The 17739-nt window shown below is 45.6% G+C and overlaps 1 protein-coding gene across 2 annotated transcripts in view; it reads left to right on the top strand.

Annotated features, from left to right (window-relative positions):
* CDC37L1 (cell division cycle 37 like 1, HSP90 cochaperone) overlaps positions 1-17739 on the top strand; it is a 260540-nt gene that overhangs the window by 128979 nt on the left and 113822 nt on the right. For both annotated transcript variants that reach the window (XM_085632929.1, XM_085632930.1), the window contains exon 4: positions 15988-16103. In XM_085632929.1, the coding sequence (XP_085489055.1) occupies positions 15988-16103 (116 nt within the window). The remainder of the gene's footprint in view (positions 1-15987; positions 16104-17739) is intronic.

The raw sequence follows: 17739 nt of genomic DNA, 5'->3' as shown, positions 1-17739 counted from the left end.
GTTCTCCTCTTCATTCTTTCTTTGGCCCAGCAGGGCTCTGCTCTGGGCACTCTTAAAGGCTATCTGTCGACCATTTAGGCCTTTCTTCGCCTTCCTGATCAGCCTTCTCTTTTCAAGTCCCCGATTGTTAACCGATTTCTGAAGGGCATTACTAATCTCTTTCCTCCTTCTCCTTTCGTAATGCCCCAGTGGGACTTGAATCTTGTCCTCACTTATTTTATGTGTGCTCTCTTTGAGCCGCTACATAATTGTCCTCTTCGTCTCCTTACTTTGAAGATTGCTTTCTTGCTGGCCATCACCTCTGCTCGCAGGGTGAGTGAGCTTCAGGTATATCTTTCAAACCTCCCTTTCTGGCTGTTCATCTGGACAAATAGTTCTTCGCACTTGGCCCTCTTTTCTGCCCAAAGTGGTTACCTCTTTCCACATAGGTCAGACCATAATGTTGCCCACCTTCTTCCCACCTCCGCACAATTCCAAAGAGGAGGAGAGATTCCACCGTCGGGACACAAAACGTGCACTGTCCTTCTACCTTGACCGCACTAAAGATTTCCGGGTGGACGATCAACTCTTCGTGGGTTATGTGGGCCCCAAAAAGGGTAGGGCAGTGCACAAGCGTACCATCTCTAGATGGGTTTTCCTATGCATCAAGATCTATTATTCTTTGGCTAAAAAGGAACCTCCAGTAGGACAGCGCGCCCACTCTACCAGGGCGACGGCAGCCACTACTGCTTTGGGACGTGGAGTTTCCTCAATTGACATCTGTCAGGCAGCCACGCGGGCATCCTTGCACAACGTTAACCAAGCATTACTGCCTGGACAGCCAAGTCTGGAGAGATGGCTTTTTCGGATGTTCTGTTCTCCAGGGCTTTCTGGTGTGAACTTGGTTCGCAGACCGACCTCAGGCGTTGGCATTGCTGGGGTATCTATTCTAAGCTAAGGAATCTATGACTACTGTCTCTTTCAGATGAACAAGTTACCTTTGCTAAGAATGTATCTGTAAGAGACATTAGTAGTTATAGATTCCTTACCGCCCCACCAATCCTCCCAGTTCTGCGTACTGACTTCTAGGGATAGGGACTCCTTTAAAGGGCCCTAGTTATGTGCCCAGGTGGTCAGTGTCTTGCATGGCTCTGCACTTCTGGCGTGGAAAGTCGTGTCAGGACTGACGTCCGTGTGCAGGGGCGCCGTCTTAGTAGACACTGCATTGTCATCCTGGCGACCACGACGCCAACAACGAACACGGAGTCGACCGACGTCACCTACCGACGCGCAGGGGTGCTGCTAAGAAAATAATTCTCCAGATCCAGTCTGACGCCTGGGAGTAATTCTAAGGTAAGGAATCTATAACTACTAATGTCTCTTACGGATACATCGTTACCGAAGGTAAGTAACTTGTTCATTATATCTTGATAATTAAACAATTATTTTTACTAGTTATTAAAAATCCAATTCAGTGATGAAGTCGGATTTTTCATAAATATTAAGGAAAAATAACTTTTAGAAAGGCAACTTTTCCCTGCCTGGTGTTCCTGGAAGCGAAATTAGCATTTGCTACTTTTGTTGTGCTGCATTTAAATGGTATAAAATAGCAATAAACAAATATATCAAAAAGTTGCATTTGCTCTTCCACTTCTGCCAGCCAGTATTTAGCAGTTGAATAAGTGCAATGGGCAGACATCACTCCTCTAAACCTGACAAAATATGCAGACTGGGCTGTGAGCATCCTTTTTTACATTACATTGTCAAATCCTGCTGGAATGTCAAATCCTGCTCAACAGGTCTGCTAAGTTTATATATAACACTGAGAAAGGAAGGGAGCCAAGATGCCAAAATAATTCTTGTGTATCCACGGTCTATTTTCTGGAAAACCCTACCTTTGTTTTACCAGACGTCCATCTCAGGGCCCATTGAGAGTACAAGGACCGCCTCAAACTGGGTTGTAGTGTTAGAAGTTAAAGTACATTACCATAGTACACCCCCACACACATCTAGCCCTCAGAGACCAAGTTAAGTGTGGCTGACGATGTTCATCATTTTGAAAATGTCCACAGTGAATAGGGTTGGCCCCTGGAGCTTTACCCCATTGGTTAGGGCTTTCCCAGGAGTCATTCTCACACACCAGCACATGCCAGGCCTAAATTTGGCACCTCCAGGCACCCACTTCAGAACACTCCTGGGCCTGAGGAAGATCAAAAGTGAACTGAACGTGCTAGCTACAATCTGAGAAGAGAAGAGCAGTGAAGAACTTGATTTCCTCTCTTCTACGCAGGACAAACTTGTGAACCCCAGGGGTATCATAAGGTGGACCTCCTGTTCAAGCTACAGGACACAAAAAAACTACAAGAGACATCTACCCAGCTGATCAATGTTATCGGGACCTGGAGGGGACCCTGCTGTTTGACCTGTGTCTGACACCCTGTGAGTCTCTAAGTGCCCCCATGAGGTTTTGAGTGACCTATAGAAGTATACTCTTGTGATAGACTAGAACTTAAAGCACTAAAGTCACAAGGTAAAATCTTTTACCAGGGCAAACCTAGTTTGTGCATCCGACCCACGCTCCATCACAGTCGATGTCCAATAGTGTCTACGTTTCCAGTCTACCTTGGCTATTGACTATCATGGCACTTTATGCTTCTTGGCACTATTCCTACTTAAAACATTTTTTTCAAGATTCATATCTCCAGTTCCATTATTGGATTTTTGTTTTTTAAATTTTACTCTATTTTTCTAATTTGGTTTGGGATTTTTATTGATTTGCATTTTGATTTTATACTGCATAAATACTTTACTCATTGCCCTAAGTTAAGCCTGTCTGCTCGGTGCCATTGCTACCAGGGGGTTGAGATCAGGTTAATTTAGTAACTTTGATAGTTCAACCTGACTAGGATTGTGATTATTCCTTGAGTTGGGCAGACACCCAACCTCTAATTATAACACAATTTCTTACATTGGTTTTCAGATGTGGGATCCAGGACTTGTGTTGTGCAGTACCAGTCAGTGATTTAGGTTAAAATTAAAAATGTCTCATTAAAGTGACATCAAAAATCAGTTGTGATTACTCCATGAGGTGGTTGGTAAACCACCTCAAATAATAATAATAATCCAGTTTCTTGTACTTACCAATCTTAAAGCCTCTAATGTAGACATTAAATATCTCCCATACTATTGAAAATTGCTTAACAGACCGAATGTTTTTTTTAAAAAAATATGCCCCCATGGGGAAGTCTCGCACATGTTCTTGTCACAGTGGTTCAGGGATCTCTAACCTAAGCATAACTGGGAGTGATCTGGCAATGTCCGTGGCAAATATTCAATGTCAACAATCCACAGGCATGTCTCAGCTTCTATACATGAGTGCATGTCATATATCATGAAATAGTTAGAATATACTCTATTCTCACCCCTCTTTCCCTTCATACATCCCTCAACCTGTCCATGTCCAAACTATGGCTATGTGTCCTTGTGGATCTGGGATAATGGACTCTATAGAGAATATTGAGATCCACCCTATGCCGCTCTTTTCGGATGCCGAACTTCGGAGGCAATTCTTAGCTATCTCGATATCCCGGCACCCATCAAAGTGCCCAACATAGGGTGGATATTCCCCTAATGAAATGCTTGTTTGATTTTTCGAGCCCGACATTTGGATGGCTACTTGAAAACCCTGTCCATAAAGTGTGCATCCTTTAAACACACTACAGATACCGCTTTGGAAATGGCTCACATATAGGATGCATTTCTCACTAGTATGAGGATATGACTGGAATTAACTGATGCCAGTGAATTTCTGCCCTGAAGAAGTCCATTTTCTATTGGACGAAATGTGTTGGCTGGTCTTTTATAAACTTCTATATGAAGCATTAATTAACAAAGAATATCACTGGCCTATTCAAGAATGATTGTTATTAGTTACGAAACATTCATGTGTTAACATTGTTCTATCATTCATATGTGGTGCAACTCTGGTCTCTGTTTTTGTATGAATCTTTCCCCGTTGTGGGGAGCACTTTATGGGCAGAAAGTGTATACAGAGTGATGGACACAGGATATAGGATATTATCCAACTTCTTTCTTGACCATAGGAACACAACAGTGTGAGTGCTTTAGCTGACCTTAAGTCCACTGCTCAGTTCTTAAAAAACTCCAGAATGTCTACACAAGGAGTGTACATGTTTATCAGAGTAACCGGGTACTCTGAAGTGTTCCCATCATATAAAAAGCCTACCGTGAGCAGAAGTGTGCATGTAGAATCGTTTAAGGCAGAGATGCCTCTTCACCAATACAGCCACACTGCTAGAGTATTTGCTGATGAAGGCACAATATCTGTTCTGCCTCACAGCCTGGGGTGAAGGAGTGTAGGAGAGTAGGATCTGCTTCACAAGTTTACCTCCACTTTTTGCTGGTGTTTCACTGTTTTTCGACTCTAGTCTGGCTGGGACCCTGCTCTTCAGGGCCCCAGCCTAGCTGCTTCCTCTCTCAAATGATTCCATGTAATTTAGGTACATTACAGATTGGATCTGAGGTGCCCTTATAAGTCCCTAGTATATGGTATATGTACCCAGGGCATAGGTACCCCAGAGGCCTACCAGGGGTTGAAGCATGTATTATGCCACCCCTGGAAAGCCACCCAAAATGACACCACAGGTCTGCTACTGCAGCCTGAGTAAGGTGGTGCATGCACCCCTTACTGAGATATAGGTTCACTATATCTCACCATATACTGCACATACAAACCTATCAGTCACCCCTATGGCAGGCCTTATCAATCCTGAAGGCAGGGTGCTTGGTTATATGTGAGGAGGTGCCCAGGCTTGAGCGGAGCCTCTCTGCAGCCTTCAGAATCTCTCCTCCGGGGTTTTTCAGTAGTGCAGCCTGACCATATACTTTTAAGTGCATTATAACCAAACAGTAAATGCTAACTTTGGACGGGCTGCACGGAAACATGTCGTGTTTGGTGTCAAACACCTTGGAATCCTACCCCCACACCAGTAACTGGTGTGGGAGTATGATCCCACCCTTCTAGAGGGAGAGACATGACAGCACTGGTATACCCGGTAGAAACTTAATAGAGCCCTGGCATCATAAAATGGATGCTGCAGCCAAAGACACGGGTCTGGCCTTCTGCTGCTGACCGAAACTCCGGCAGCGGAGGCCTGGACAATAGGTCTCCTGTCACCTCCCAGACAGGCTTATGTGTATTGGGGCTCGGTGGAAGCACTCTCTGAGTGCTTTGAAGTCCTGCACTAGGGGCACATTTGGTGTCCCTGTGCATAGTCCAGCTCAAACCGGTTTAGGGGCTTCCAGCCCCTGCTCAGGCACGAAACTGGACAAAGGAAATGGGTGTAGGTACCCCTCTTTCCAAACCCTCCCATAGGTGGGTCCCCAGAGTATGTCCAACCCCCTACCTTAGTATAAGTATGGGACCCCAGTCCTTAGGACTTTAGATTACCCTGAACGAAACTCTGAAGCTGAATCCTGGACCTTCGACGCTCTGCTCAAGACCAGAGGACTGAAGAAATCTCCCTTGGGGTCAAGGAGTGACTCCCCTGCTTGGCAGGCACCAACGAAGCAATTTGCCGGTCTGCATCATCGAAGCTCCTGACGGACTCTGAAGTATTTGCAGCACAGGAAGAGGATTTCCAGACATCTCAGAGGCCGACCCTAGTCCCCAGCAAAGCTGAGACCCGCAGCCCTCGTGAGTAGCGTGGAACCGGAACTCCTGACCACCGTGCAATTTTGCAAGTGCATTGACTTCTCGACGTCTCCTGAAGTCGTGCTTGGGCTGACTTGTAGCCCCCACCTCGAGCATTGAATCCACCGAAGATTGTCAGCCTGGTCATTCCGAGTGACCAGTGGGCTGCCATTTTGTGTTTCGTCTCGAGGTCCCTTCGCGATCCCTGGTCCGTTGACTGGTGGGTCCCTGAGGGGGTAACTTTGTATTTCCTTGGGCTTTCCTGGTTGCTCCAGACGTGCCCCGACTCCCTACCAAGTGGTGAGTCCCACAGACCTTGCTGGTCTGCACCGAAGCATCTTTCTCGTTTCTGCGTGGGTTGCTGTTGCCAAGACTTGTTGTGTCCAATCCGGGCACTGACGCTGCAGCACTCGACATCCTTCGTGGGATAGCTCGAATCCAGCTCCAGGTCGTCCTCGACGCATCCTGGTCCTCGTGGCTGAAGAGTCAAGCTTCACCTCTTTCACCTGAAATCACCCGACATCGGTGGGCATCTGCTCCTCGCCTTCCTGGTCACTGGCTAGTGACTCCTACTCTGTCCCCTCTGCTTTCAGGTTCTTCTCATCTTCGATCCACACTTGGATCTCTTCGGACACTTCGCATCTTCACGGCAGCAGTACTTCTTCGCCAGCTCCCATTGAAATCTACGACGCGACCCGACACCAAAAGACACCTATGCACCCGGCTTCCCTGGGTGAGGTAGCACGAGTACTCTTGTGCTCCCGTGGGTGCTAGCCCTAGAACTTCCTAAGTCCAAAAGGGTTTGGTCCTGACTCATTTCTAAGTGTCCCTAATCTTTAAAAATCTAACCGCGATTTTCCCCATAGAAGCTAACGGGAGCTTGCGGCTTTGTTCACACACTGCACACGGCCCCCGTGGGTCCCCTGTGTCAGTACCTTGGGTGGTTCCTTGTGGTCCCAGCAATTCTACAGGCTCTAGGCCTTGCGTCTAGTTAAATCGTGGTTCTTATACCACTATTTTAGTATGTGGTTTGGCTCGCCCCTAGGGCCTGACGTGTATTTGTGCTATTTTACTGTGATTATTGAAGTGTAACTTATGTGTTTTGACCTCTAGTCTCATAAAGAGACTAGGAGGGTGTGTTTAGTAATAAATACATATATTTTATGTATATACACCTGGTGTGGATATCTTTCATTTAGTGACTCAAGAGATTATAGATTGGTAAAACAAGCTGCTTTACATTCCTTCAAGACTTAGCCTGAAGGCTGCTCTCCATAGCTAATTCTAGGATAGCTTTCAATAAAGGTTGTCTTTAACCTATAACCAATAAGGGGTTGTTTGGACTGATACAAGGTGCCCACTATAACTAGTGGACAGCATATATCAGGCCAACTTCTCACAAGGAGTGAGCGGTCCTGCCCCCAAATAGATTTCTTGTGACCTTTCCATTTCCACACCTTGTCTATAAGGTGTGCCAGAATCTTCTATCTTTGGGTTGCCTTACCCCCTAATATTTCATGTCATTACTTTAGGTGCTTACATTTCCCTACCTCCACTGCTCGTCCGTAGATGCTATGTCACTGTGAATATCCACTTATTGTGGCTCACTGGTAATGCTTCTGGCCTAAAACAAATCACAGTACATCTTCCTGAATACTCTTAACTTGAAATCAGCCTTCACCCACACTGATCACACCAACTTTAAGCATAATAACCCGGCAACTTGGTTTCAACAAAGGTGTCAGGTTTGCCAAAGTCACTGGATTCTGGGAGCCCAACTATGCCAACATTGTTCCTGCACGATTGATATTCTTATTCTTTGCCACAATCCATGCCAAGTCATTTTCCATTTGAACAATAAAGCTTGTTAGTTCTGGGATGGTTCTTCGTGGTCTGAGATTTTATGCTCAGTCAGCTTCATTGATGCCATCACTGCTTGTTAAATTGATCCCTTAACAGGTCCATGCATGCTGGGCGGTGGTCAGTTTTAGAGCCTATAGCGCAAAAACTTGACTTTATATCAATAAGAATTGCCTAAATGTCCATTTCGACTGGCTCATCCAGATTTTTAGCGCCCTGTTCCCTGGGTGGGAAGAAGTTGTAGAAAGTGACCCCACAGCTATTCTCTGCTTGAAGGATAGCTTGCTATGTCTCACATCAGTTTTCCCATTCTTGCAAGAGATAGTGGTGTTGTCAGTTGCAGATGTTTTGTAGTTATGTGCATTGGTAGAGGATAGGGTCCCACTCCCTCTGAACTATCCTACAGGGGGCTCTCACCACCCTCTATAAGATAGTTCAGTTTCTGTTGGCACTTCCTGGCCTTCCCATATTCCCTAGCAGTTACTAGCAGAGCCTAGGCCCCATGGTCACATTTGTTCTCACTGGTTGTTAAAGAGGTCTATGTAGCCACTACCGGACACTTTTCAATCATGTTGTATGTATTTGTCCTTTCAGCTGTTGTCTCGTCCACATGCTGGTGGTTATTTCAGAGCTATTTCATGCCCAGATTACATCAGGCAATCCGCCCCTGCCGATGAATGTTAAGGCACCCATGCTTCAGGTTCCGCAAGCCTCTACTGGTCAAAGAGGCTATGTCGTCCCATCCACTGGCTGAAGGATTTCAGAGCACAGAAGCTAGAGCTCCACAGCAAGTTAGCCATCTTGGACATTGGCTGGTCACACCATCCCCCACTGGGTCTCAATTTTAAATTGCATTTTCATTTCTTTCCGGTTTCGGGTAGAATCCCAAAAGGCATTCTTCTAGGGAGTAATATTTTATGGAAACCATTGATCTCTGTAACTCGGAGACTACCTGCTTCCAGTCTGCCGGCAGCACCAGATCACAGGAATAAAGTCAGCCCCTCCAAAATTGCATCAATGCAAACATCGGGGTATATTTTGTGATTAATAGTGAGTGTCTTATAGAATCTATTTATAAATTGAAACTGCGCTGTCTGTACCTTTTTTAGGTATAGTTGTGTACTCCATCACTTCCATGATCTGAGGACCTCCCTCTTTGCTTCAGCCTCCCACTTGGATCGTATCTTCTGGGTTTTCATTGGGTGACCAAATAGATGGCACAAACTATAGCCACTGGACTTCCCCCTCTCTTAATGACTCTAGTGTTACGTTTAGCTGCTCAGAAAGTCTGTGGTAGTCTTGATTATCCGAGTGGACATGCTCGTGAAAGTTGTGGGAGGCAAATTCATTGCAGATATCACTAGTGTACAGTACTTATTGGAGCCGCTTGCTCCATGGGAATTTTAACAGTCCTGATAATGACTCATTAGAAGGGTAGGGTCGAAACTTTGTCGACGTAAAGGGCCAGTGGAGCCTATATGATGGTATGTATTGATGGGACCGATAATTGAATAGATGTTAAGGAACATAGATTATATACTCCTTGGGTTCCTTTGCTCATTTCATTTATGTACACACTGCATTATTATTCATTTATCACTGTGTGAACACTCACGAGCACTGAGCACTTTTTATATAGCAGTAAAGATTTGGGTTACTTGTTAATGTGCCTCTCTGCTTCATTAATTGTGTTTTGAAGTATTCAAAATCTTATCTATTGATACTTGTTGAATTCTGTAAAAGAACACATTTCTTATTACATGAAATATTGTTGTTTGTCTAGCTTATAACATGATGCAACAGTTATTCAGTAGTCAGCGTTTTTTTCTGTCTGCGCCCATTGCAACACACTTCATTTTTTCTTGTGTGCAACTTTTGGATTATTGTACCCTCTTGCTGCAAGGGTTAGCAGGGTTACATGACTAAGGGGAGTATTGTTACCTGCATTGCATGTGTGATATCCAGTTGAAGGTTTGCAGCCCATTCTCTATTCAATCTAAACACAGGTATGTGTGTAACACACATTGCCAGCAAACTCCGGATTGTGCTACCATTCTTATTGTTATAGGTGGAAGATCTTTATGGTACTAGCAACCCACTTCTGTTATGTTATGTTAGTGGGTTTTATAAAGCGCAGCAGCTGCCCCAGAAAAGGGGTTTCCCGGCGCTGAACAGCAATGAGGTGACCAGGATCGGAGAGGGCCCAGGGAGACCTACTGAGAGGGAAAGAGAGAGGTTTTCATGGCTTTCCTGAATTTGAGGTAATAAGCCCCCAAATGTGGGCCGGCAACGAGTTCCAAAGGATGGCTGTTCTGTTCCAAAAAGAACGATCTCCGACACGAACCCTCCTGACTCGTGGGACCACCACCAGGTGTTGTCCCATGGAGCGAAGCTGGCGGGAGGGAACATAGGGTAGAAGTAAGTTGGTCAAGATATTCGGAGATGCAAGTTTCAGGACTTTAAAGGCTATACAGAGGGCCTTAAACTCAATTCGCCTAGCCACAGGCAGCCAGTGGAGACAGCGAATGGCGCTAGTCACTGAGCAGGCTCTACGCAGACCGAGGCGAGATCTTGCGGCCGCATTCTGGACTCTCTGTAGCCTCTGTATTTCTCACTTGTTCACACCCAGATACAGTGAGCTGGTGTAGTCAAGTCTTGACATAATCAGGGCCTGTATGATGATCTGCCTGGTAGGGGCATCAAAGAAGCCCAAGATGGGTTTGAGTCCTCGCAACAATCCAAAGCAGGTTCCTGACACCTTTTTAGTTTGAGTCTGGAAGTTGAGCGAAGCATCCATCCAGACCTCTAAGTTCTTCACTGCCTGCTTGGGGGCGGGCGCAGTGCCTAGGCTCTTGGGCCACCAGAGCTCATTCCATAGGCCATGGTCCTTTCCCACCAACAACACCTCCGACTTGTTGGCATTCAGTTGGAGACAGTTGGCGGTCATCCACTCGGCGACTGCCGCAAGATCACTTTGAAATTTAATAGCGTCCTGCTTGGAGTCGCTCGAGAGAGCCACCACCAACTGTGTGTCATCGGCATAGGAGACCATGGTCAGCCCTCTGCTCTTGGCTACTATGGCCAGGGGTTGTACGTAAAGATTAAAAAGCAGAGCACTCAGGGAAGAGCTCTGTGGTACCCCTTGCCTGATGGGAAGGATGCCAGATGTAAAGGATGGAGCTATTACCTGAAACATCCTATCCACAAGGAATGAGGCCAACCACTTCCAGGCTGAGCCAATGAATCCAGTCTCCTCCAGGCGACGCAGCAGGATGGCGTGGGAAACGGTGTCAAACGCGGCACTGAGATCCAGAAGGATCAGTGCCGACGTCTGCCCAGCGTCTAAAGCTGTCCAGAGATGTTCTGAGACAGCCAAGAGCACTGACTCTGTGCTGTGGCCAGGGCGAAAACCATTTTGGGAAGGGTCAAGCCTGTTGTTGGAGTTTAGGTGTTCCGTGAGGAGGGAGTTTACATAGCCTCCTTGATCTTTCCGGCCCAAGGTAGCAGGGAGATTGGCCGAAGGTTTTCTGGCTTTTTTGGGTCTAAGGAAGGTTTTTTGAGCAGCGGTATCACCCTGGCCTGTATCCAAGCTGTAGGCACGACCGCTGTGCTCCGTGACCTATTGATCACCTATTCTAAAGGATGTAGGATAGTGGGTAGAATTTTCCGAAATTGGTCGGGCTTCAGTAGATCGGCTGGAGAGCCCGACTTGATTTTGGAACAAAGGGTGAGTAAACGATCCGGAGGAATAGAGGAAAAAGCCTCTAGTGTACCATTGGGCTAATGGCGAGATGCCTTAAGGGGGCTGAGTTGGACCATAGGGAAGCATTTATAAAAGTCTTCTACCTTCCTGATCAGTGGACCTACAGCGTCTTTCTGAGTTTTAAGGCCTGAGACTATCGAGAAGATACTCTACGCCGGGTTAGTACTCTCTTGATTTGCTCAGCATAAAATGCTGCACGCTCAACTTGGATTGCCCTGTGGTATCTCCTTACGGCGACCCGGTAGTGATCCTTAGAGGTCAGATCATAATCCCTTCTCCAGATTCTCTCCAGCTTTTTACAGAATTTACGCAGAGCAGCTAATTTAGTGTTGTACCATGGATTGGATTTAGATTGACGATTCATGGACAGCTTAGCTGGAATCAGGCTATCCAAGGGCTGGCTAATCCAGTTGGTGAAGACCGAGTTAGCCTTATTAGGGTCAGCCGGTAAAGCAGGGGAGGTAGCGGAGAGGTGGATTTGGAATTGGTCCCAATTCAGTTTATACCAGGGGTGTTTGAGAGAAAGCGTTTTATCTAAGTTACTCGCAGTCGTGATGCCCTGAATGGACATGGGGACCAGATAATGATCCGACCAACCCATCGGGACAGGGGTCGGACAGTAAGGGAAGGTATATTAGTAAAAACTGGGTCCAACAGGTGGCCAGCTGAATGCGTTGGACCTGAGACTCGTTGATCAAGCTGACAAGCCGCAAGATCGGTCAAAAAATGTGTCACTTCGGAGTCAGAGTGGTTATCCAGATGCAGATTAAGATCACCTGTGACTGTAAAATTAGAGGCATTGACCACCAAGGAACTGACTGTCTTGCTAAGAGCTTCCCTGAAGACTTTTGAGGGACCCGGAGGTCGGTAGATTAGTAAGCCTGTCATAGTGTCGTAGGGATTAAGGGTGATTTTAAAGCGGGCACATTCGCAACCGGCAACGGGTTGCTTTATAAAGGTGCAAAGGTAGTCGGTTTTAAGAATGACCGCAATAACCCCACCTCGCGTTTCCCTGTTGAGGGTATGTATCTTATAGCCTTCCGGGAGTGCGAGCACCTGCTCATCAACCATGTCCTCTGAGAGCTTGGTCTCTGTGAGAAACAGGACTTCGGGGGACTCAGCTTCCAGGAGATCAAAAACATTGGCAAAATGTTTGGCTAGGGAGCGGCAGTTTAGGTGGAAAATGGTTGTGTGATTACTCAGAGATGGGGGGGTTGGCGGCTGCTCAGTGTTGCCGGGATGACAGACACGAAGCCACAACATTTGCTGCCAAAGGGACCCTCTAGACCACCCAAACCAGATTGTTTGCACCTGTCCACCTGCATCCTGATTGCAAACATCTCATTCCGGGTGTAAGTGTACCCCATTTTATCAAAATTGGCAGCATGTCTGGCGTCTGGCGACAAACTGGCGTGGATGGGTGCAGACGATCTTGCCTTTGGCGCGCCTGCTGCGTGCGCCCGCTGCGCGGCCGGGCACCCATGTTGTTCATGTAGTGCCCCCGGTCTCACATTTTTAGTGAGGTATGTGGAAGGTATTTTCACAGTGACATTCCTATTAGAGGTATTCATGTTCAGTTTGAGGGCCCTGTTAAGAGAGAAAGGTATTGTGGTCAGTTAGCTTGTCTGTCTGCCTCTCCGTTCCTTTTAGGTTTGCTGCTGTGCATATATGGCTGTGCATATATGGCTCCCCGGTTGAAGGTTCCTCCCCTTCTTTCTAAGTTTGGTTCTAACAGACAGGTAAGAATGATCCAGCCCTTTGTAGTAACATCTAGTTGTTTTGAAGAAAAGGTATTCCTGGCCTTGTCCTGCCTCTCTTCCTTTCTGCTTCAGTAACATGGCAGCCTTCTGCCTCGGTTCTCGGAGGCCTGATGTGACTTGATGTTATCTTTTCCTGTAGTCAGGTGAGGGCTCCCTTCTCAACCTTTACCAGCTACTGTTGCATCCACATGAGCCACCAGATATTAGACCAGACATATATGTGGTCATGTTCATTGCTCGACCATGGTGGTGACTTTATGTGCGTACCTACCGAGTAAATTTGGCATGAGTATGCAGGGTGAGGTATATGATCTGCTGAGCCTCTTTGTTTTTGACTAATACAAGTGGCCTTGTTTTCCAAAATCATCAAAACCATCATACTCAGTTCCTGGACTCTAGAAGGAGGGATCCTTTCATGGAACTGCCTAAAAATGAAGAGAACCTAAGGGGACAGGTTTGTGGCACTATGTGATATATTTGTGAGGAAGCACACCAGTTTGGAAACTTAACTGACGTAAATGTTCCTGAAGATGACATAAGATACACGAAGGTCTGATTAGGCTCTTGGGGCACTTTATCACTGGGGGACTGGTGATCAGAAAACGAACTCAGGAGTAGTGGTAAAGGGAATCTCGATGTGTCAGAAGGAAGACAGAGACCCAAAGTAAGTCCGGTTCATAGCACGTTTCCAGAGGACAAAAAAGTATAAAAAACGGGCCCATGTCATGCTAACAATTGTGCCTCAAGCGAGTAAACGAGCCCTGCAGCATTTATGCCTGGTTCATGGTTTCCTTGTTATGGGTAGCACAGCCGGGAGCCACTTGAGGCAGAAGATGCAACTGTGCCAACTGTGCCTGGCGAGAAACAAGGCACCCATGTAGCAGCCCATCAGGAGTGACCGACAGCTCATCCGTACCACAGCTGCTAAGCGTTGGCACATAAGTCAAAAGTCTGCGCATCAGCCGTTTATAGACAGTATATCTGGCCGTTCACACGCAACCCTTGCAACGGATGGAAGAAATCTTGCAAGAACACAGATGCCATCTTAGGCATCTACAGAAGCCGTCTTCCAGTTGCCTGCATTGGTTTTCAACAAGAACTTGTTCCAATGCTGATAGGGGATACATTGTGACAAATTCTATCTACATGCTATGGGAATATGTTGTATCCTGAAAGGATCTTGCAGTGAACTAATCTGATGCCAAATATTTACTTTAAATCTACAGGAAATGTCAAGAAATTAATCTTAAAGTTCATTTAAGTTTTTTAGTTTAGTTACGCTGCTGAGGGTCTTTTCAGTTCATGCTTCTTGCAAATGAGTTTTTTCTGTGTAATATACTGAGGAGTGCTTCCCTGGATTAAAGAACCTGTTTATATATTTACACCTGGACTTAATTGATTATGTTCATTACTGCAAGGGTCTACATTGTTTGGACAATTGATAGTCTATGGGCCTGTTTACGAGTTCGGCAGTCCATGCGACCACCAAACACTTGGTGGCAGTCCGCCCGCCGCTGCATTGGCGGTCCAACCGCTGTATTTCTAGTGCGGTGGTGGGACCACCACAGGACCACTGCAACTGCGAGGATCATCGATCCCACTGCGGTGGCCCAGCGGTCTGAGACTGCAATATGCTAGCGGTGCCGAATTAGCACCGCTAAGCTCGGCAACCTTATCCCCAGCGGTGAGCCTGCCATGGAATGGGTACGGGTGAGGCAACTCAGGGGACCCTTACATGGCCCCCTGTTGCCTCTGTGCAGAGGGGTGCATGCAGGGGTGCCCATGTTGTGCCCCCCTGAATGTTAGCACGCCCAGTTCCTGCTCAGGAAGAAATGCATAACATGGTGCATTTCTTCCCGTGCAAGAACCTGCTTCGGCGCTCCCACGGCACTGCCTTTCAACGGCTCTTCTTTGAGCCTTAGAAAGGCACTGCCATGAGACCACCATACTAGGACTGACCGCCAGGATTCAACTTGTAATCTGGCAGGCGGTCTGACTACGGGTTTAACGGTCTCGCAGTGGGGCACTGATGTGGCAGCCCGCTGTGAGACCGCCAAACTCGTAATCAGGCCCTATATCTACAAGTATCGGCAGGTGAGATGGGTTTACTGTTCCAATGTAAAGTAGTTACCTGAAGGGTGGGGTATCGAAGAGACAGCAATTTAAAAAATATATTTGACATTATTTTTATGTTGCCAACTATAGGCTTTTAAAACGTGCATCGCAAATAAATGTGCTCAAGTTTCTTTTCCTATAAAACAGAAACATATTGTGAATTCATTTTCAACTAGTCGTTGCTAGTCTTTGTAACTTTTCTTAGCTAATACTCAACTCCCTTTCTGCTATGAAATCTACCCATAGATTGTGAATCTCTGAGAGAGAGCCCAGATGAGGGTTAGTAAAACTTGTCATCGCAGTTGAGACCATTAATTCTAAGTTTCATAAGTGCTGTCCCATTCTCAATATCCTTCTGCCAAACCTTTAGCCACTGGTCAAACAATAAATTCAACGTCTCCTGCTATAGACATTGGAATTAATGAGGGGGTGGACTTGTGACCACAAATGATGCATGTCAATGTGTGGGATACAAGGACACAAGGCTTTGGTCCATCACTAGATGGTACGTTGAGAATAGGAAAAAGTCTACAGAGAACGAGTAATGTAGCCATCATAGAGGTACTGTTACCGCAAACGATCAGATTATTCAATTTTTAATGTTACTTCTGCTTTAAGAAATACCACTGAAGAATCACAGAAACCTGTGTATGCGACGTTTCTCTAAATTTCGTTTACTGGACTGTCTTGAGTTCCTTTTCGTTGGTCTGCTCTTAGCAGTTTTATCTACTTGCAGCCTTTCTAAATCCTTGTGTTTTTCAATACTTTATTTAGGATGGTTGTGTTGTATTTTCCAGGCATGCTGAATAGATGGACTGATAGCCAGAGGTTTTTGTCGGAGAATCCAGATTTAGTTTGTGAAGAGACGTCTAAATATCTCCTGTTTTGGTGTTTTCTTCTAGAAGCCGAGCAGGTATGATGCTTTGTGTCACCTCGTGTATCTCTAAAGAATATGTTTTCATGTAAATATTTGTGCTTACACAACTAATGTCATGCGTTTTTCCTTAAATCTATTATAGCAGTATTTGAGTGAATGTTTTTAAAGTATCACTTTGTTTCTCGAGTTCACCATAGGTATCATACGTGTAATATGGCAGTGTTTTGTCTATCTTGTATCTCCCACACGTGAAAATGTACCCCGCCGTGTGTCTGGAGAGGAAATGGCACTTATGTAATTTTGCCTTATGCTTAAAATTTCCCCATCTCTTTTACATGTTCTTTCAATTTAGTTGTGTTGTGGATATTTTGTGTGCGCAGCAGAGAGCAGAGTAGAGAGCTGCGAGTCCAATCTTGTGCTCCTAAGACACATGTCCACTTTTTCGACATTATGGTACTGGGTGAAAAGTGTTGAAACCCCTTTTACCTTAGCTTCTCTGTTCTAGAGTCCCAGGAATGGCGGGATTCCCTCACAAAGGTAGGGAATGATGTTCATGTTGAGGATTGGACGTGTGAATTTTTCCACAGACTCTGGCAAATTTCCCTTTCCAAAGCCATGATTGACACAGTAGTCTTTGATTAATTCCATCCTTCTACATGGACCCTCTTTGACCTTCTGATTTTGTGCGTACAACCAATTTTGGGACCCAACTTGCTGCGCAAACCACAGGATTTTATTTTTCTTGAGGGCCTCCCGTGGATAATGTGTTTCAGTCTTGGTATTGTTATTATGATATTCCACCTATCTTGAATTAAATTTCTAATGTTCTCACTCATCACTATAGGCATTACTTGCGGAATCTGCCTGCACTTACTGGTGGATTCAGGCTCTGGTGAAATTCTGGGGCCACAAAGGTGTATGTGATAGTTCCTGACAGATTTTTCTGTGGGCAGGTGGGGTTGAAAGCTCTGCCCTTTATTTGATTTGATTTCAGATTCTGTTTGGCCAATTGGATGACTTCTCTACAGCATCTGCCATGGTCTGTTTTATTTTGTTTCCCGAAGATTGTTTCTGCTCTGTCTATGCGTGCTTTCTTTTGGGTGATGGACACATGATTTCCCCCGATTTTCACAACTCCTTTTGAGTCACTTTTAGTTTTCCACGCTTCAACCAGTGTCATTAGCTCCTCATAAGGGTGTACCCCACTACTTTTAGGGCACAGCGTCGAAAGTCAGTACAGTGCGATCCCTACATCGGGAGTCTGTACATCGTAAGTAAGATTTTAATTACATTGGAAGGCTACTTCTGTGCAGGAGATCAACACACATACACACAATTAAGGACCTAAAAAATAGGAAAAATGAAGAGAGCGACATAATTTAAAAAAACAATTCATGTAAAATAGTCAATTAAAACATGTTAACGTGTTTAATCACTTGCAAAATTTTTCAAGCAGATTATCAAAAGTACAGATTATAAACATCCAGATCTAGTTATAATCCTTGCCGAGACAGTATAAAAATGCAAGAGTAAAAAATTGTCTAATGGGTCCGGTAGCTTAAAGTCATGCCCCCTTTGTACTCAGTAATTGCTTCCTTGTCAGCAAGGTTTTTGTGCATGACAGCATACTATGTTTCAAGTTCTCATGGCCTCCAGCTCACAATTACAAAGT

The sequence above is a fragment of the Triturus cristatus genome, chromosome 2_1, assembly GCF_964204655.1.
Source record: "Triturus cristatus chromosome 2_1, aTriCri1.1, whole genome shotgun sequence".
In the NCBI taxonomy this organism is placed as follows: domain Eukaryota; kingdom Metazoa; phylum Chordata; class Amphibia; order Caudata; family Salamandridae; genus Triturus; species Triturus cristatus.
This window is presented reverse-complemented; position numbering and strand designations above follow the sequence as displayed.